At 47.6% G+C, this 20,432-nt stretch overlaps 3 protein-coding genes across 5 annotated transcripts; 2 read left to right on the top strand and 1 right to left on the bottom strand.

The window, feature by feature from the left end:
- Positions 1 to 525: 525 nt before the first annotated feature.
- C22H9orf78 (chromosome 22 C9orf78 homolog) lies at positions 526 to 5,210 on the top strand. Its single transcript, XM_063174912.1, has 9 exons — positions 526 to 650; positions 1,306 to 1,365; positions 1,624 to 1,675; positions 1,869 to 1,939; positions 2,182 to 2,259; positions 2,680 to 2,877; positions 3,310 to 3,446; positions 4,096 to 4,194; positions 4,659 to 5,210. Exons 1-9 carry the CDS (start codon positions 568 to 570, stop codon positions 4,748 to 4,750), a joined length of 870 nt encoding a protein of 289 aa, XP_063030982.1. The 5' UTR covers positions 526 to 567; the 3' UTR covers positions 4,751 to 5,210.
- Positions 4,766 to 10,699, top strand: LOC134428297 (torsin-1A-like). 2 transcript variants are annotated; one of them, XM_063174911.1, is made up of 5 exons: positions 4,766 to 4,896; positions 6,392 to 6,657; positions 8,287 to 8,462; positions 8,573 to 8,700; positions 9,366 to 10,699. In XM_063174911.1, exons 1-5 carry the CDS (start codon positions 4,818 to 4,820, stop codon positions 9,614 to 9,616), a joined length of 900 nt encoding a protein of 299 aa, XP_063030981.1. In that variant the 5' UTR covers positions 4,766 to 4,817; the 3' UTR covers positions 9,617 to 10,699. The 2 variants fall into 2 exon arrangements, with proteins under 2 accessions (XP_063030981.1, XP_063030979.1); XM_063174909.1 differs by lacking the exon at positions 4,766 to 4,896 and adding an exon at positions 5,983 to 6,193.
- A 1,552-nt stretch (positions 10,700 to 12,251) lies between these two features.
- On the bottom strand, positions 12,252 to 18,437 carry TOR1B (torsin family 1 member B). Of its 2 annotated transcripts, none has more exons than XM_063174907.1 (5): positions 18,183 to 18,437; positions 16,649 to 16,914; positions 15,517 to 15,692; positions 14,467 to 14,594; positions 12,252 to 14,314 (listed from the first exon to the last, which is right to left on the bottom strand). In XM_063174907.1, the coding sequence occupies exons 1-5, from the start codon at positions 18,367 to 18,369 to the stop codon at positions 14,037 to 14,039; spliced, it is 1,035 nt and encodes a 344-aa protein (XP_063030977.1). In that variant the 5' UTR covers positions 18,370 to 18,437; the 3' UTR covers positions 12,252 to 14,036. The 2 variants fall into 2 exon arrangements, with proteins under 2 accessions (XP_063030977.1, XP_063030978.1); XM_063174908.1 differs by lacking the exon at positions 18,183 to 18,437 and adding an exon at positions 17,032 to 17,212.
- Between the last annotated feature and the right edge of the window lie 1,995 nt (positions 18,438 to 20,432).

Below are 20,432 nucleotides of genomic sequence, written 5' to 3'. Positions count from 1 at the left end.
CGGTGGCGGCGCCGACCCCGCGGGGTCCCAGGGTCGGGCCCAAGGCCGAGGGCTCCCCAAGGGGTCGGGGCTCTGCCCAGAGCCGCTGCTAGAGGGGCGAGCCCCGGCTCGTTCGGCCGGGGACCCAACAGTGCGGCTCAGTGCCTGGGCCAGCGGGGAGCAGCCGGGTGATGGAGCCGCGTCCCGCCCCGAGGGCTGGGCTGCAAACCCGGGTGTGGGACCCACGCTCCCCACGGCGCCTTCTCCTCACGGCGGCTCGGACAGGCACCGGCCACCGGCGGCGGCTGCGCTGCCGGGACTGCGAGAAACGGAACGAGCCTCGTGACTTACACGAGGTGTTCCCCGAAATGACCCTGCGTGGCCCGGGGTGAGGGGGGTGGTACGAGGGCTCCCGGCCCGGTCCGGGCGGGCACGGAGCGCTCTGGGCCCCGCTGGCGGCTCCTGCCCGGCCGAGGTGCGGGCACAGGGGCGGTGCCGCCCGGCCTCGTCGCGGGGCTGTGGCGTCATCGCGGCGCAGCAGCGGCGGGGACGCGGCCGTGTGGGGGCTGTGGCGCGGCAGCCGCAGCGATGCCGGGCCAGAAATCCTTCCGGCGGCGCAGGGAGGACGAGGACGAGGAGGAGGAGGACGAGCAGCTCGCCGAGGAGGTCAGGTGGGTCGGGCGCCGGCGGGGAACCGGGCCGGGCCCAGCGGAAACCGCAACTGCGCCCGGCCCTGCGGCGGTCGAGGGGCAGGACGGGACCCAGGTCTGCTGTAGCCCAGCAGTGCGGTGTCCGGGTGTCACGGCATCGTGTCATGACATATCGTCAGCTACGGCTGTGCTGGGGGCGGTGACGTCACGTCATAGTGCTATGTTGAACCGCTGTGTTGTGGCGTGACGTCACAGCGTGCGTCACAGCCTTACGTGACCCCAGGAGTTATGGATTCCTCTCAGTTTAGGGAGAAGCTCTTGAGATTTCAATTCGCCATCAACCTTCTTCAGAGTCACTCATGTTTGGATGTGTTTTGTCTCGTCCTTCCGAAACTGGCTTCTTCTTCAAGCCTTTCTGTGTTTGGTGCTGCCTTTCTAAGGCATCAGAAAGGAACAAATCCACCAAGTGTCTTGTTTTGAGATTTTTTTCTGACTGTATGGGATTGCTTAAATAAATAGAAAATGCCTATTTAACTTGAAACTCAAAAAGTGGATGCTGATGTGCAGAGGTTTAGGGCAAAGTTCAATAGAAAATTCTGTGTTAACTACAGAAAATAAAATTAATTAATTAAAACCAAAGCATCAAGTACTAAGTCAAATGTGTTTTTTCCTTTAGGTTAAAACTTGAGGAAGCCAAAGAAGTTCAGAGCCTCAGAAAGCGGCCCAATGGGGTGAGGTAAGGGATGGCATTGGGGAGGGGAAGTTGTGTTTTGTGCAGGGGTGTGATGTGACAGCCAATTTCTCTCTTGCCATCTGCCTCCTTCTAGTACAAACCATTATGTCAGACACTGCCGAAATTATGTTCCTGACAGAGAAGTTTCTCTGTTAAAGCCTGAGGATGGAAAAGACAGGGAGACCTAGAGAGGAATAAAGCAATACAGTATTGTGTTTCCTTCTGCTGAATTTTATATTCTTTCTTTATCTGCCTGACCAGTGCTGTGGCTCTGCTGGTGGGAGAGAAGCTGCAAGAAGAAGCCACACTCGTGGTAAGTGCTGGACAGCTCCATCCCCTCGGGGCTCAGATGTGATGGTGTGAGAACACTGTGTCAGTCCAGCCTGGGGCAGGACTGGTGTCACAGCTCAGTCCCTGAATGTTTCCTGTGGTTTTATCCAGATTTTGAAGACTAACATTCAACTAGAGGGAAGCTTCAGGGTTTTTTGTTATTTCTTGTTTTACAGGATGACCCATTTAAGATAAAATCTGGGGGAATGGTGGACATGAAGAAGCTGAAAGAAAGAGGCAAGGACAGGTAAGTGCATGTGAGCTCTGAAAATCTCTCCCAGGACTAGTATTTAATGACAACTGGTAATTAATTAACCAGAGCTTGTGTCACTTTGAAGTTTCATATTATGCAGTCTGACCACTTACTTTTGCTCTAACTTGTTAAATTACTTTTAAAAAACCCACCACACACACTACTGCCAAAAAAAACCAAACAGCCAACAAAAAAATCCACCAAAACCTGTAAACATCATTGTGGTTTCCCCTTAGGATTAATGAAGAGGAAGATCTGAACTTGGGAACTTCCTTCTCAGCAGAAACCAACAGGCGGGATGAAGATGCTGACATGTGAGTCGTGCTCTGTTGTGTCTCTGCTGCTGAATCAGGCTGGGTGGCCCCTCACCATTTATTTTTTTATGTTGTGGGTTCTGAGTAGTCCCAGGACATCTTCCCAGTTCTCACTGAAAGTTTCCCTTGTCCTTTCACTTCCCACCTCCTGGAGTTGAGAAGGCTTTTCCATGGGCAGAGCTAGGAGGTGCCAACCAGCCAGCTTGGCACTAAATCCCATGGGAGCCCTCTCTGCTGGCTGTTAAAGACCTTGGAGGATCTGATTATTTCTTGGACAGTTCTTGCTGCTAATATTAACGGAGTGCTTTTGGAGAGACGATTCTTTCCTCTCTCCCAGCTGTCAGGACAGGGATGCAGCAGTGCTGGAGCAGAGTACAGGAACAGAATTAAATGCCCTGTCCCCTGTGTGCTGCTGTTCAGGATGAAGTACATTGAGACTGAGCTGAAGAAGAGAAAGGGGATTGTGGAGAACGAGGAGCAGAAGGTGAAGCTGAAGAATGCTGAGGACTCCCTGTATGAGCTGCCAGAGAACATCCGTGTCTCCTCTGCCAAGAAGACTGAGGAGATGTTGTCCAACCAGATGCTGAGTGGCATTCCTGAAGTGGACCTGGGGATTGAGTAAGTGTGCTTACACATCTGTGGCTGCTGGCAGGGCTGCCAGGATCAGCAGCTGTTGGCTGGCAGAGCAGCACTGTGCACATTGCACATCCCCAGTTTGGGGTGGGTGGGATTGAGCCTTGTTCTGGTTTGGTCCTGCACAGCCCCAGGGCTTGGTGCAGCTCCATCCTGGGACTTCTGGGAAAAGGCTCTTCTGTGACCTGACCCCAGCAGCTTTCTGCAGGACCCCTTTGTGTCCTGCACTGAAATGATGCACAAGATAGGAGCTTCCATTTTGCCTTTGAAACAAAGTGTTTCTATGGCACCTCCTCTCTCAAAAACTGCATCAGATGCCAACAGCAGTGCTATTGCTGTCCTCAAATTCCATGCACATAGCACTTCTGGGCCTGCTACCCTTTCTAACTATGAGTTTGTTGGGTTTTTTCCTTCTAGTGCAAAAATAAAAAATATCATCTCAACTGAAGAGGCCAAGGCCAAGCTCCTGGCAGAGCAGCAGAACAAAAAGAAAGACAGCGAAACTTCCTTTGTTCCCACCAACATGGCTGTTAATTATGTCCAGCACAACAGATGTAAGTCTTGAGTGTCCTTCCTGACCCAGTTGTGACAGAGAAATTATGTATCAGTCTGTTTGCTTTTCCTGGGATGCTCAGATAGGTCCTGCCTGGCCTGTTTGTTTCCTTCTGCCCATCAGCAAGGAGAGGGATGTATTTCTCATGGCTGGGCTTTCTGAACTCCCAGCTGACACTGCCTCATAAATTTCAAGTTGTTTTCTTTAAGCTGTGCTTAGTGTGCTGGAAAAGATGGTGTGTGATGGAGAGACTCCAGTTTTGCAAGCTGCCAGAGCAGACAGGGTGGCCAAGCAAATACAGACCTTATTGGACAGGAGATGGGAATTAATTTCTGTGTGACGCTCTGATGCTGCAGACACCTAAAGGAAAGGCAGCTTGCTGTGTCCTTCCATGCTTACAGGGGTGATGGGAATCAGGTTGCTGTGTTCTGATGGAAGTGAAGAGTGTTTGGGCCACTTAAAAGAGTGCTATTGAAATTTGCTCTGCCCCATCTTGCCTAGTTAACCATAGAAACCAATTCCCAGAAGGGTGGTTCTGAGTTTCTGTTCTTTCTGGTAAAGATGACTTATAACACAGGCCATAGAAATGTATCCTCGTGGATAAGAGTGCTCCAGATAATATTCCTTACCTGATGTTTCCTTTCCTGCAGTTTATCATGAGGAGCTGAATGCTCCAGTGCGAAGGAACAAGGAGGAACCAAAGCCGCGCCCGCTGAGGGTGGGGGACACGGAGAGGCCGGAGCCTGAGAGTAAGTTCCACACCTGAATAGGTGTAGGGAGACACTGAAACTCTTCAGGGCTCCTCTGAGACCCTGAGTGTGAGTTCCACACCTGAATGGTTGTAAGGAGACACTTCTTCTAGATTGTTCTCTACAGAGAACAATCTGGCTCTGCTTTGCTCTTCTTCTCTGAGTGCCCTGGGGTCGTGTGAGTAGAGCAATCCAAGTCCAGGTGCTGCTGCACCTCTAGATCACACCTGAAATCTGGATGATGTCTGTAGAGACAGACATCCATCCTCCAGCTCAGGGGTGGAGTGGTGAAGGTCACAACTGGAGTGGTACCAAAGCTACCTGACAAAAGTTTGGTGGGATAGCAAAGGGTGTAAGGCAATAACCTCACATAGTGAGGGACTGTCTAAGGGAGGTGTCAGAGTTCAGGAAATGTGTCCTGTGAAAGGACAGGGATATGAAATTGTCTTCTCTTTCTTTTGAAGGGTCTCCTCCAAATCGCAAACGTCCCCTCAATGAAAAAGCCACGGATGATTATCACTATGAGAAGTTCAAGAAGATGAACAGGCGATACTGATGAATGTGAAGCCTCTGGAGCTGTTCCTATTTTCCACCAATAAAGGATTTTGTGTCAGGGACCTGCGATGGATGTTGGGAAGAGTCACTACCTTCAGATGCTGATGAAGCTCTTCCTGTGTGATCTTGTAGTGAATCAGTTTGCAGGTGATTGTGAACTCTTTGGTTGGTGTAACTTTGTATATAAGTATGTTCTTATAAATGAAGTTTTTTTAATGGAAAATGAGCTTTTGTGGTTGGCAATTTTTAGTGAGGAAACAAAGTGGCTTTTATAGATGTTTCTTTTCACCATCTTAATACTAAAACAAAGAGAACCTTTAAAAGCAGCAATGTTGTTTGCTTTGTAAATGTGAAGCTCTTGGGAGCTTGTCTTCTTGTCCACATGACTTCCCTGAAGTGCAGTGTGGGTACTTGTAGTGAAGATTTGTAACTTGAAAATAGTAAAGGTGTTTTTTAAGTTATTGTAGCATTTTTTCTTCTGGAATTCATACTGATAGGTTTTTCCTGGTTTGTGGGTTTTGGTGGTGGTGATGGCCAAATTGTCCCATTGCTCAAAAGTGACAACTCCAGGATGGGAAGGGACAACCTCAGATTTCACTTTTTCTCAGAAAAGGGGAAGAATTTCCAGGCCAGGGGCAAGTTTTCCCCTGTGCACATCAGTGGAAGATCCTTTGAACAGGTAGCTTTAAGCTGAGACAGGGAAGATTTGATTTGGATTCGATATTAGAAACAAAATTTTTCACTGTTTGGGTAGTCAGGCTTTGGATTAGGCTATGCAGGGAGGTGGTGGAGCACCATTCCTGGAGGCATTGGGATGTGGCACTGAGTGGTGTGGGTTTTAGTGGTTTGGGGGTTACAGTGGCAGTGCTGTATGGACAGTTGGACACGATGATGTTAAAGGTCTCTTCTAACCATGATGATTCTTGGATCCCTCCATTCTAACACCCGGCTACAGAATGTAATATTTAATAACTGCACTGCCCTCTATTCTAACACCTGGCCACAGAATGTAATATTTAATAACTGCACTGCCCTCCGGCAGCGGCGGGTGCCCCCCCCCCACCAACATGGCGGCGGCACCTCAGCCCCTCAGCGCTGGCCGCGCCCGTTCCCGCCCCAACATGGCGGCCGCCCCTCAGCGCCGGCCCCGCCTCTCCCCGCACCCGCCATGGCGGCGGCGGAAGCGGCGCCGAGGGGCGGAAGCGGCTGCCGGGCGGCGGGGCCGGGCGGGCAATGAAGCTGCGGCGGGGCGCGCTGCGGGCGGCCCTGGCGCTGGTGCTGCTGCCGCTCCTCACGCCGGCCGGTGCTGTGGAGCCCATCAGCGTGGGACTCGCCATCGCGGGCGCCGCCGCCTCGGCCCTCACCGGCTTCATCTCCTACCCGCGGCTCTACTGCTACTTCAGGGAGTGCTGCCTGCAGCGGCACGAGCCGCGCGCCGCCGCCGGTGCGGGACCGGGATGGGCTGAGGGGAGGTGGCGGGGAGGGCGCCGGGGCAGCGGCGGGAGCCGGGCACAGCCCGCGGGGCCTTCCCGTGAGCCGCCGCTCCAGCCCGGCCCTTTGGCCCCTGCCCGGGGCTGGCGGCCGCCACCGCGGGCCGGGTGAGCCCGCGCCCCGCCGCTCACGGTGTGGTCTCTCCATGCAGCTCTGCAGCAGAATTTGGACAAGAAGCTGTTCGGGCAGCACTTGGTGAGCAAGGTGGTTGTAAAAGCCGTCAGGGGTTTCTTGAACAATACCAACGCCAAAAAGCCTCTGGCGCTTTCCTTGCACGGGTGGACTGGAACAGGCAAAAACTTTGTCAGTAAGATCGTCGCTGAAAGCATTTATAAAAAAGGTCTGCAGAGTAAATATGTCCATCAGTTCGTGGCAACTTTACACTTTCCTCACGCTCACAGCATCAATCTCTACAAGGTAAGAATGAGCTGTGCTGCAATGAGTTATAAATGTCACAGCATGATCAGTACATCAGACCTAGATGTTATTTTATATAGTAACATGTATACTGTGCCAGTTTTGTGATCTTCTGTACAGAACTGTGTAACTAACATCCATTAGGATGCAATCTTCTGTACAGAACCGTACTAACATCCTTCAGGATTGGATTTCCTGTGAATGTGAAGTTTTTTGCATGTGTTTTGAGCCTCTCATTAGGGAAGAGTGATATGGTTTAATTTTCATTCTGCACTTTGTTTAGAGGTGGGACTGACTTAAGAATAAACACGATTTCTAGTTAGGTTATGTGTTGGTGGGCACTGCAAAAAAACTAAATGTTCATGACTCTGGGAAACAACCCAGTGACCCCCAGGTTTGTCAGGCACCATGGCAAGCTCACACTGGCTCTCTGAGGCATCATTGTCTATGCTGCTGCACACTTAGCAGATTATTTCATTTTCTATGGATCCATTTCCAAGCTGTAAAACAAAATCACAAAATACTCTGCTGTCAGAAAGGTACAGGTAAATGTACTTGGAATTGTCAGTTCTGTAGGCAGGGAGATGCATCCGAGCTACTGCTCCATGCTGTTTTATGTTTTTTTATTTTTTTGTTCTGACTTTGTTCACTGCACAGTTTGAATGAGTACCACTGTCTTGTAGTACTGCATGTTGATATTCAGTTTGTATTGTTAAAAATAGGAAGAGGATGATTTCTAAATGGAGGAAATAGAAACTTTCTCTTTTACAACTTCTTTCCCCCCTTCTTTTAACTGAGCCATTTTGAAATATAATGATGTTTTTCTGCATTTGTTGTGAGGTGAATACACTTGGGAAATTTGCTGCCTGAGGCAGTAGGAGGAAGTGTTGCTGCTTATCCCCAATACACCTGCAGTTCAGGGACTGAGCAGAATAAATTTAAAAGTGATGAATCACTGAAAATAGTCAGAACAGTTATTTCTCATTCATCCACCAGCACATCAACCCTTTTCCCCCCAGTTAATGCATTATTGATGTAATACTCAAGGTGAAAATGCAATGCTTAAGTGAGAGACTCTTTCAATGCAATAAAGCATTGGCCTTTCTGGACAACAGTGTTTTAAGAAGGACTTGTAATTATCTTCATTTAACTTCTGATTGATTAAAACAGAGTTAAATTTTGTTTCTCATTCTGCCAGTGATGGTGAGTGTAATTTCTCACTGCTGCTGGATAGCAAATTTAATATTGCTTATATTAAGGTTGTTTAGACCACAGTGCTGCCAAAAGTCATCATCTGACTTGTCAGAGCTTGGCTTTGTGTGGCTGTTCCTTGGTGGGACCCATTTTTTGTTCTACTGTGCACTTTCATTTTTGCTTTTCATATGAATATCTAGGAGAATTTCTGCTTCTCCTATGCTGTTTCTTGGTCTCTTAAAATTTTTCAGAACCAGCACGAGATTTTGTTGAGGCTTCATTTACATGTAACCATGTTTTAGTCAGGAAGCCAAACCTATTAAAATGACACCACTGAAACTACTCCTTCAGGACAAGGTTCCATAAACAGAAAATGCTATTTTTTTTCTGTCTTTTCAACACAAACTCAGCATCTTTCACTTTTATGGCTCTCAGGACCAGCTGCAGTCGTGGATTCGGGGAAATGTGAGCGTCTGTCCCCGCTCACTCTTCATTTTTGATGAAATGGACAAAATGCATGCAGGGCTCATTGACTCCATCAAGCCCTTCCTGGACTACTATGAGCTGCTGGATGGGGTGTCCTACAGACAAGCCATCTTCATCTTCCTCAGGTAAACAGTGGCTTCTCAGGCTGGCTGTTCTCCCCACTCCATGCTTTTACTTCATAACTTCAACTTTTAATACCACCCCCTACTGCAATCTCTGTTTTCTCTTTACTTAGCAATGCAGGAGCTGAAAAGATAACAGAGGTAGCACTAGATTTCTGGAGGAATGGGAGGACAAGGGAAGACATCCAGCTCACAGATATCCAAAATGCACTCTCTGTGTCTGTCTTCAACAACAAAAACAGTGAGTAAAGCTGGGGTTGCTTTTGAGGTGCTGAAAGTTACACAAAAGGGGTGGGCTGCATTTAGCTGCATTTTTACAAGCTATGGTTTCTTCTTGATGTGGCCTCCAGTTTTTGGCTTGTGAGGAGCAAAAATGCAGTTTTGGGGCCTGCAGTTGGCTCCCAGGATGGGTGAAGATTCAGGAGCTCATTGTGCACCTTGGCCACCAGCCTGTTTGCTGCACATTTTGGGGGAAGTGCTTCACAGGTTTCCTCACACAGAACTTCTGGTGAAAAAAGGTTTTAACATAATTATGCTCTGAAATTAGCATTGGAAGCAAACTCACTGTACTTCTTCAAAAGTTTAGATACAAGCTCCAAAAAAAGGAATAAGAAATCTGGTGTGGGAGAGCTGATAAGAGAGAGAAAATCTGTCCTTCTGTAGGTGAGAGAGGGAAAGGTATGAGACCAGCAAGGCTGAAGCACAAAAATTCATTCATTCAGCCTAAAGGAGCACATTTATGTGTCTGTCCAAAATTTTATGCACAGAGTAACATGAGAGGGGGCCTGTGTATTATAGTACCTAAAATCCTGGGAGAATTCTTAGCTGTGATCTGCCCCTTGCTCCCATTCAACCCATGGTAGTGTTTAACTAGAGAAATACTAACAAACCTCTTTCCCTTCACAGGTGGATTTTGGCACAGCATCTTGATTGACAGAAACCTCATTGACTACTTCATTCCTTTCCTGCCTCTGGAGTACAAACATGTGAAAATGTGTGTCAGGGTTGAGATTGAGTCTCGTGGCTACGCTGTGGATGAAGACATTGTGAGCAGGATAGCTGAAGAAATGACCTACTTCCCCAGAGAGGAGAGAATCTACTCAGATAAAGGATGTAAAACTGTGGATGCAAAGCTGGATTATTATTATGACTTCTGATGCTTTATTGCTACGACCTGCAAAGAAGCAAATTTAACTTAATCACAAAGTGGGGGACCTGAGACATTTCGTTTTTAAGTACTTTTTAAAGAAAGGAACACTATTTTTTAACTGGTGTGTAAATAAGCAGCAGTGCCTCTGCATTTTTGTCACCATCACAGCTCCTGAGTGCTTCAGCCCTGTGCTGTGAAGGTAAGAAGGAACTGCTTTGGGAATTCCTGGATCTGCCAGGGCTCAAGACCCTTGAATCATGTGGTGATCATCAGAGCCATCAGCAGATTCCTAACAGGTATAGAAGGACTGAGACTATAACCTAATTTTAATTTGATTTTGCTCTGATGTGGATGATCTCTAGACAATATGGAGAATTTTAATCAAAGTTCCTGTGTCTCTGAAAGCCTTCATTGGTCCTGTGTGGGAATATGCATTAAAAATAGAACATGTGTCTTTCTGCCTTCAACAGCTTGGGCCCAGTAAAGATAAGGGGGAATTCTGGAATTTAAAAATCTGGGCATACAGTGGCATTGTCTTTTTTCAAAACTGATGTGTAATTTAGTCTCCTGTGTGTCAAACCAAGAATATAAACCACTTTGCTGTGAATAGTGCTCAGAGAGTAGATTTAATATCACAAGGAAGTCAGTTAAAGTCCATAAATACCACAGTGGTGTACTTAGTTCCTATTTTAGGTCAGTCTTTATGTTGCCCACAGCAGGCTCTCCCAGGAGTGATCTCAGGAGGGAGAGCTGTGCTCTGGGAGTGGTGAGTCAGCTTCATGGAAAAGCTGCAACGTCATGGGAAATGTGTACAGATTAAATTTTACACCATGGAAATTGAAAAGGGATTTCTCTTCTTCACTTAGATGTTGAATTCAGGGGTCAGCTTACAGGGGTTTCTCTTTTTCATCTTCTCACCATACTGTGTGCCTTTGAGGCAGATCTAAAGGCATTTGAAAATAATAACCCATAAAATGTGTTTACTGAAGTTACTGTGAAGGGTGTCAGACTTGTTTATGAATGTGAGCACTGCAGAGGCTTTTTACATTCCAGTTGCTGTTCAAAATAAACTTTTCTCATCAGAAATGTATTTCTTAGCTACCTTCTGGTGTTCTTTGCATTCAGTGATTTGACACTGATTTTGTACAAATGTATTCCATGTTGAGGAGGAGCACCCTGCATTCCAGGCTGTTCCAGCTGTGCTTGAGTACAGGATCTGCTTCTGCAGTTCAAAGGGCAGAGATAGGAGGTGTGACGGTGCTATCTGGTGAAACAAATCAAGCTTGGAATGGAAACTGCACTTCTGGACTGTTTATAATAATTACAGCCACGTGGCTTTTGTAGAGGCAGACTTCCTAGATGCAGGTGTGCTCAATAAGGATGAACTTGTCTTGTAGGGACCAGTTAAAACCCTGCTGCTCACCTCCTCCTCCTCCTCCCACTGTGGTACCACTGCCTGAACACTGCAGGCTCTGTTTGAAGCCACCCACGTTTTCAGTGGCAGCATCTTGGAGTTTTCTCTGCAAGGAGGGAAAAAAGGGGCCAATGAGGCTCCAGCTGTCCTTGCTCTGAAGGTGTGTGATATACAAATTATCAATCCTGCTATTTGTCAGCAAATGAGTGCTTTGAATGCAAGTATCTATCTGTTTCTTTGACTTCCTGATTATAGCAAATAACTGGCTAATGGGAAAATGCAGATGTAATGATGATAAATTGTACTGTGGCCTGCTACCAAGAGAATCAGTACAACCAAGCTGTGTTGTGACTAAGATAGTTCTGGAACTATCTTGGTTCTGCTTTGTGGGCCAGTGCAGCATCAATGTGAGTATTTGATAGGCACTGCTAGCCAGTGTTTCTCACAGCCCTGAATTGCCCAGGGTAGATGGAAGCTTCCTCTGGAGAGCAGGAATGATGTGGAAAGGGTGGAGACTGCCTCTGTTTAATCTCCTGTTCTGCAGACCTGGCCAGGAGCAGCTCCATTGGGTAAAAGACAGAGCTGTACCTGAAATCACTCCCAGATTTGATCCTTCTGATCCTGTTGTTATTCCTTCCCTGTATGGTTTCAGAGCTAAGGTTCTCACTCTTTCTTGCTATGGACTGGGTAACTTTGGCCATTATTCTGTTTAATGGGCCATTAAATGCTGGATCAGACAAGCTTAAAGCAAAGTGGCATGGGGGAGAGGTCTGCTGCCCAGAGGAACAGTCCATTGGCCATGTTAGAGTTGCTGAGCAGTCCCAAGAGTGAATTCTGTTCTTGCCAGAGTCCAGGACAAGCAGCTGCTGCTTTAGTTCATCTTTCTGCAGGGAGCATTCTGAGATCTCACACTGCTGATAGATCAGAGGCTGTGGTTTAAATCCACTGAAATGGGAAGTGCTGCTGGCCTGGCCCCAGAGCCTGGGGTGCCAGGGAGGACAAGCAGCAGAACTGTCCCAGGAGGGTGATGCCAAGGGAGCAGCAGAGCCTGGGCTTCCCAGGGAGCTCCCTGACATTCCCTGGTGCATCCTCAGAGCACAGCACGAGTCACAACTGCCCCTTCAGTGAGGGCTGAGCTGCTGCCAACAGCTGCCCCACACCTACAAAGGAAATGGAACAGTGCAGCTTTCTAGTACTTTCCTATATCTGAAAATGATTAACCAAGAGAGAAGAAGTAACTTAGGATTTATTCCAACTGCAGTACAGTAGTATTTAGTGTTTTGAAATAGCACAAATATTTTCTTTTCGGAGTAAGTGAAACTGGATGCAGCATATACAAGTAGGAATAAATCAGTTAGTAGGGAAAACATCACACTGAAAAGTGACAGTCCAATGTCCCAAGGTTAATGGCTTGCTAGTGTTTGGCTCTGGAGATTGCATCACTGTGAGCAGTTTGCCAACGTTTGACAAACTCCAGTGGGGCAGTAAAAGGCAATCAACACTTTAAATTTAGAGCTTAACATGAGTGCTAAACTCTCTCTTGTAATTTGAATTAACATAATTGTAATGAGACCATAATTAGCATTACCTCTTAAAAGAAGTTTAAGAACAAGTGAGGGAATAGACGATGCAGCATAAAAACAGCCCCCTCCCTTGTACCAATTTAAAACCACAGTATTACCAGCAAAGTGAAAGGCACTTCTGTCTTGCATTACCACATTTGATACACGAGCCATGGGAGACTAAGAGTTAAAGCTTGCAACAGCGTTTAAACCCAGCCTCCCCACTGGGTGAAGGTTAAACTGATCTTTCCCAGCTTCTTAACTCATCACTCACCCTTTCACACAGGCATTCTTTTACAAAACTAACTAGTGAGGTATAGGCTTGTTGCTGTTGTTTACATTTTAGCACAAAAATACACCATTAAAATAATTTCTTCCATTCAAGTGTCTTCCAAGCAGCATTATCCACACCTTGACCAGTAGGTGCCGTGGAGAAGGACTACTACAGACCTCACAGATTTCAGGTCCAGGAGCCCACACAGATTAATCTGACAAACTGTAACAAATGAATTCCCATGATTGATTTTTCTGCTTAAGTACAAAAGACTGGCCTAGTATGTTGTAACATATCTTTCAGATGGGTCCCTCAGTTTAGGAAGACCTGGAGTCACAAATTTACTTAGCCCCTTTAAAGAATACTTAAACAATTTATTTTTCTCCAAATAAAAGTGGGGCAAGCTCTTACTTCCTCCTCCCCTGCTCTCTCTCTATTATTTAGTAACACATTTCTAGGAGCTCAGAATGACTTCCCATACTGCTGTACTAGGAGATGGAGGATGTGCCCAGCTGAGGCACAGGAAGATTTCTACCATGTCATCTTCTTACTGCAATGCACCAAGGAGTTCACCCCTGCAGACATGATCACAGTTCAGAACACAGCACACATCCCTCAGTTCCACTGGGAATGTGAACAGGACCGTGTACATGGAACAAATTACAATTATCTCGAAAAATTCCTCTGTTTTCCTTTGTTCCAATCTAGTTTTTATGGTGAAAGAGGAATTAAATACTTCATAATCCCAGCACTGGAAGAATAAAGCAGGAGAGGCTGTATCCAGTGCTGTGTGTGTCACAGTAGAAATTCTCTAGAGACTAAAAGAAAACTAAAGGGGGCAACATTGGGATAGCAGCCAGTTCAGAGATGAACAGGCTGGATGGGACTATGAGTGACCTGAATCGTGGAAAGTGTCCCTGCCCATGGCAGAGGATGTCACTAGATCTATAAGATGATCTATAAGTCCCAATTCCATGTAAAGCTAAACAAAAAAAAAACAAAAAAAAAAAACAAAAAAAAAAAAAAAAAAGAAAAAACCATCCAAACACACAAGCTACAAAGCCCATACAGCTCACTCTGGTATTTTCACCATACTCCCTGCAACAGTAAAAAATGTAAGTGCAAATACACAGATTTCCAAAAGCTCCAAAAGTGCTGTGGAGACTCAGAGTGGAAATCAAGCCCTGGTGTTCGTATCTCTCATCACAAAGTCTTCATGAATATCCAGCTTGGCCTGTACAGTCTTGCAGCCTTTGTCAGAGTAGATCCTCTGCTCCTTGGGGAAATAGGTCATCTCATCTGCCACCTCCTGAACAATCTTCTCATCCACAGCATAGCCACGGGCTGCCATTTCAGCCCTCACACACATCTTCACGTGCCTTTGCTCCAGGGGCAGGAAAGGGACAAAGTAATCAATCAGGTTCCTGTCAATGATGCTGCTGTGCCACAGCCCACCTGGATAAATTGGGGGGGGAAAGAAAATCATAAGGACTTTTTCTAAACTTGATCCTGCATATGACAGGATCCACAGGCCAGGCTGGATTCATAGAGCAGTTTGTCTCAGCCACTGAGGAATGAATTTCCATTTTTGGGGCAAAGTGACTTACTATTCTTGTTGTTGAAGACTCCTACAGAGAGCAAGGGCTCCAGGTCTTTCAGCTGAATATCTTCCCTGCGCTTTCCACTCGCCCAGAAGTCAAGAGCTGCTTTGTTAATTAAATCACCACCTGCATTGCTGATCAGAAAAGAAAAATGTAGAGATGAAAAAGAGACACAAGTAAACCAGAATTTATTTTGCAGCATGTCACATATATTGCTAATCTCCTTGATATCAAACAAATCATCAAAAAGAATCCTGTAAGCCAAAATTCAGGGAAAGTCTCCAGTTCTTTAAGTAGCCATCAGTGTGTGGTGGGTTGCCCCCAGGCAGCAGCCAAGCACTTACACAGCCACCCCTGCCTCAGTGGGATGGAAGGAGAAAATAGGAAGAACAAAAGTCTGAAGATTTGTGGGTCAAGATAAAGGTAGTTTAATAGGAGGAGAAAAAAAAAAACCCCAAGGAGGACTAAGGAAATCACTAACCACCCCCATAGTCAGACAAACACCCAGGCAAATGCTGAAGAACCATCACTTTAAAGATGAAACCCCTGAGAATGGCATGCCACAGTATTAAATATCCTCCTGGGCACTTCAGGTCAGCTGTCCCAGCTGTCCCCTCCCATCCTCCTGCCCACCCCAGCCTGCTGTGGGAAAAGCCTTGAAGCTTTGCAAACATCATCCAGAAACGGGCAAAACACTGGTGTGCTATCAACACTCAAAGCCACAAATCCCACACAGCACCAGATCAGCTGCTCTGAAGATATTTAACTCCATGCCAGCAAGGTCCAGTACTTGGTACACCCATCCCAAAATGTGAACTCTCTCATGTCCTGTGCTCTGGGCCAGCTTCATGAGCTCAGCACACTGCTGTGGCCATGCACAGCATCAGACCTGCTCCACTACAGACACAAGTTCAGACTGTTCCCCACTGCCTTTGCACAGAGAATCTTCCCTCCAGAGCATTTTTTTTTGCTCTTCTTTGAATCAGGTGCCCAAGAAGCATAATTACCATCATAAATATTCAGTATCTCTAAATGACAGACATCACTGCCACACACCTGAGGAAGATGAAGATGGCTTTCCTGTAAGACACCCCATCAACCTCCTCATAATAGTCTAAGAAGGGCTTGATGGCATCAATGACACCTGGATGCATTTTGTCCATCTCATCAAAAATGAAGACAGAGGAGGGACAGGCACTGACATTGCCTCGAATCCAGTTCTGCAGCTGTTCCTGGAACAAGAGGTTGAAAGCCACTGAAAAACAAGGACTTTACTGGATGTACTGCAAAATTCTTGTATATGACAGATTCTGGGGATACACTATCAAATTTCAGTACCCCACACTCACTGGCTGATGAATGAAAGAGGAAAAAAGCAAGAAAATGGTATCACCCAACACATGCAGACCAATGTCCAGCCACAGCTAGAGTAACAACCACCTTGGAAAACAATGCTGCCCCATTTTTTCCTTCTTCAACCCCCATTTGTATGGCTGAGCATGACAGCATGTGGAATGGAATGGAATGGAATATCCTTTTGGCCAGCGAGGGTCAGCTGTCCAGGCTGTGCCCCCTCCCCATCGCTTGCACACCCCAGCTAGGTTGATATGAGTTGGAAAAACTAGCAAGCTTTGAAGCTGTGCAAGCATTACTGTAACAGCCAAAACACCACTGTGATCTCAACATTATCAACACTGTTTCAGACATAAATGCAAAACACGGCCCCGCGGGGGCTGTGGAGAAGGTGCCTTCCATCCCGGACAGCCAGGATAATGCAGCTGGAAGGACAAATTCTCCTGCAGCGAGCACGGGAATCAGCAGCAGATGGCATCAGTGAGAGGACAGCGCTAGGAAATGCAAACTATCTCGGGTTTGATTTCCCGGCCTTTTACTTTATGCATGAACTTCTCCTTCTATCCCTCCTAAGCATCAACTTTGAAATTCCCAGCTGCACACCTCCAGCTGTCAGGAATATGAATCAGAATATTCTGAGTTAGAAGGGACCCACAAGGATCATCGAGTCCAACTTTTAAATGAATGGCCCGTACAGGGATCGAACTGACAACCTCGGCATTATCAGCATCACGCTGAGCTCATCCCAGAGGGAACCAGCGGGAGATGTGCAGGACACCCCCGCAGGGGCTCAGGCACCCACTGCGGTAACCGGGCCACCTCCTGCCCTGCTCACCTTGTACAGCTTGACCTGGTCGTGGTGGGGGAAGTGCAGGGTGGCCAGGAAGAGATGCACGAACTTGCTGCGCAGGCCGGCGGGGTGCACCTGCTCCGCCAGGATCTGGCTCAGGTAATTCTTGCCGGTGCCGGCCCAGCCGTGCAGCGACAGCATCAGCGGCTTCTTGGGGCTGGGGTTGTTGCTGAAGCCCAGCACCGCCTTCAGCACCACGTCCTTGGCCAGGTGCTGCCCGAAGAGCCTGTTGTCCAGCTGCGCCTTCAGCGCTGCGGGGAGAGGGACAGCTCAGCACCGCCGGTCACCGCGCACGCCCCGGGCCGCGCTGCCCAGTGACCGGCCCGAGCTCGGGTAGGCAGCCCGGCCGCCCCCCGCTCCCGCCGTACCGGTGGCGTTGAGGCGCTGCTCGGCGCGGGGGCAGCACTCCACGTAGCTGCAGTAGAACCTGGGGTGCGACAGGTAGCCGGTGAGCGCCGAGGCCACGCCGATGGCCAGGCCCACGCTGAGCGGCTCCAGCGCCGCCAGCCCCGGCAGCAGCACCCACAGCAGCGGCACCGAGCGCGCCATGGCGGCCCCGAGCGCGCGCGCCGCGCCCGCCGCGCCTGCGCGCCCGCGCGGCCCCGCCCCGTGAGGGGCCGCCGCCATCTTTGTGCCGGGCAGGGATCCTGGGGCACGGCGCGTCACCCGCGGCCGGCCCCGCCGGGAAATTAAACACCAATATCGGCTCTTTGCCAGCGGGGGAGTGTTATTTAGTCTGGCTAGGCCGGCCAAATTGCAGCCCCCACAGAGACACAAAGTTTTTTTACTCATTTATACCGTTTTAACAAGCGGTATATGTATTTTAACAGAATTATTACTCACCAGTTCTAAATTACATCAATTTCTTCAATTAGTTACTATTCTACCCTCTATTGCTTATTGATTTCTCGCTTCTTTTGCTAATCAGTCTATAATTTTAGTCTTTTTTGTATCTTTGTCCTCTACTAGGGACTTTACAATGAGTCTTGGCTAGTCTCCGACAAAATGTCCTTGTGGTCCATAATTTCTACATTTCAGGTGTTCACCCTCAACAATACATGTTTCTCTCTCAGGCTTTGTTCATTGAGTTAGTTTACCAAAATGTAAAGTGTCAGTATTTCCCAAGCTGTGTTGCCTACTTGTCAATGTGTGTCATTGGCAGCACCGGGAAGACCCTGATCCACCTTCGTGGGTATTTAGATATTTATACACATTAATGAGGTCTATCAATGGCACTTGCCACCCTGATGGTGCCATAAACCATCACAGCCCATTTCTGCTAATATTAACCATGAAATCAGCAAGGAAAATGCTCCAGTACTGCTCAGAGAAGCAAGACACACAATTTCTTGTGGGATAAGGAATATTACGTTAGTCTGCCCTGTAGAATATAGAGATATATTGCGTCTCTGCCTTGTAGAGCCGCTGTGGGTGGTGACCCTTATCTTCCACAAGCCCACCAAAAGAAGCTCTCACCACCCTGTGAAGGAACACCAGCTTGCCCTCCCCACTGCCTTACCTTTGACATTCACAGTGGTGTTCCTTTTGCAGCACTCCTGGAAGCGGCACTTGAGCCAGGAGTCGGAGGACAGGAGGTGCCAAGCCATGAGAGCGCCTCCCGCAACCACCGAAGCGCTGAGAGGGTCAAAAGCCGGCGACAGAGTGGGCGCAAGAGCAAAAATCACAGCAGCCTTCAGCAGCTTCATGGTGGGAGCTGCCAGCCAGCCCGGCTCAGCAGGAAAAGAAACCAAAACAGAAACTGCAGAAAAAACTTCCTGAAACGGGGAGCCTGGAGCTGCTGAAGGGGCTGGAAGCCAAGTCTCCTGTAAGCTGGAGGTGTTAATGAGTTAACAGACTTATCACGCTGCTCTAGGAGAACTCAAAGTGTTGTGAACAGAGCACTGCATAGGCACAGTGAGAGTTTCACCAGGACAATCCCAGCTCTGATGGGAGGAGGACTGGAAACCTCTCAGCATCTTAACCAAGGTGCTAATTGGGCCGGTGATTAACGGAGAACACAGAGATGCTTGTTTTGGGCTTAATTGCGAGTGGTTGTTGCACACACAACATTACACAGCCGGAGGATTTCCGTAGCAACGCTTAGGGCTCTGCAATTCGTAGCGCTGAGAGTGTCAGAAAGCTGCTGTGTAAAACCAAGTCCTCAGAGCAGATTTTTTTTTGCCCTGACAACTTCACTATCTCCTCACCACCACAAAAAAAAAGAAAAAAAAAAAAAAAGAAAAAAAAAAACAAAAAACAAACAAAAAAACAAAAACAAAAAAAAAAACCAAACAAAAAAAACACCAAACCAAACAAAAAAAAAAAAACCAAAAAAAAAACAACAACCCCCCCCCAAAAAACCACAACCACACAAAATAAAGCACAAAAAAAAAAAACACAAAAAACCCACCAAAAAAAAAAAAAAAAAAAAAACACAAAAAAAAGGAAAATGGTTTCTTTTTTTTTCCATTAAAAAAATTGTGAAACGCGCTTTTCAGCAATTCCCATTTTATTTTTAAAATCTCACTGGAGAAACACTGAGCAGCGCTATTTAGTATTCAAAATAACCTGCTCAGGATTTGATGACTGCCTTGACCAGGGCTCCCAGTGCTGCCGACTGCCGAGCAGCCGGGAGGTGCCGGTGATGGAGAATCCAGGCTGCCAGCTGCCATCGAGCCTTGAGGGGGGCACAGCTCACAGCCTCGGCTCCCCATTCCAAGGCTGAAATGGGGTTTCATTCCTGGGTTTGCCCAGCCGTCTGTTGTCCTCCAAGTTCCGGGGTGTGCTGGTTTTCCAGGGCTTTCCTGCTGCTGTTTCCACTTGGACACCCAGAGAGCCCAGAGGCAATAACAGGCAGTGGGGTATGTAGGATTCCATGTCACCTGGGCTCTCTTGGAGACAAATAAGTTTTATAAAAGTGGTTTAATACCGCTGAAAATGCTGGGACTTCTCCAGACACCGCTTTCCTCTGCATCTGTCCGTGCTGAACGCTAGATGGGGCGTCAGACACAGGGTTTGGTCCCTGCAGAGAACTGAGTCATGTTTGAGGAAAACAGAGAAGCGTGGACGCCCATCTGCAGAGCTGACGGCTTGTGTTGTGAAACGTGATTTCTTGGGATACACAGCGACCCGGCCCGCGGCTGCTGAGGGATCGCAGAGAGCCAGAGCTGCGAGAGCCATTCCAGCAAAACAGCCAAAGTCATCCTGCGAAGGAAGGTGGAGGGTTTGGATAAGGAAATCAGGCTGTTCAGCTGGGATCTGCAGATTCTCCTCTGTCCGCCTGATTACAGTGGACAGGTTGCCTTTTATTTATTTTATTACAGTGGACAGGTTGCCTTTTATTTATTTTATTACAGGGTGAGCTGATTGCCTTGCTCACCTCTCAGGCTTCAGCAGGTATTTCACCATTTCCCTGTAGAATCAGCGTGGTCCAACAAACACAGATGTGGACTGTCACCCCTGAATCCCTCTGGTATAAAGGGTAGTGCCACGTTGTCTTGCAAAGGGTGAATCAGTTTCATAGCAGACCTTTCTGAGTGATGTATGAAGGGGATGAAATGTCCTGAGCAAATTTTTCACGGTGCTCTTGTGTGTTTTCCCAAGGTCTCAACAGCTCAGAAGAGACTGCATCTCCCAAAATATAGATGGGAAATCCAAAGTGATATGCTAGAAACAGCACAGAGAAGGAGAATTACCTCATCTGCAAAAAGAAGGAGCAGCATGAGATATATCTATAGATCTTCTCCTTTCCATGTGGGAGGGAGGTGGC

This window comes from Melospiza melodia, chromosome 22, assembly GCF_035770615.1.
Source record: "Melospiza melodia melodia isolate bMelMel2 chromosome 22, bMelMel2.pri, whole genome shotgun sequence".
In the NCBI taxonomy this organism is placed as follows: Eukaryota; Metazoa; Chordata; class Aves; order Passeriformes; family Passerellidae; genus Melospiza; species Melospiza melodia.
This window is presented reverse-complemented; position numbering and strand designations above follow the sequence as displayed.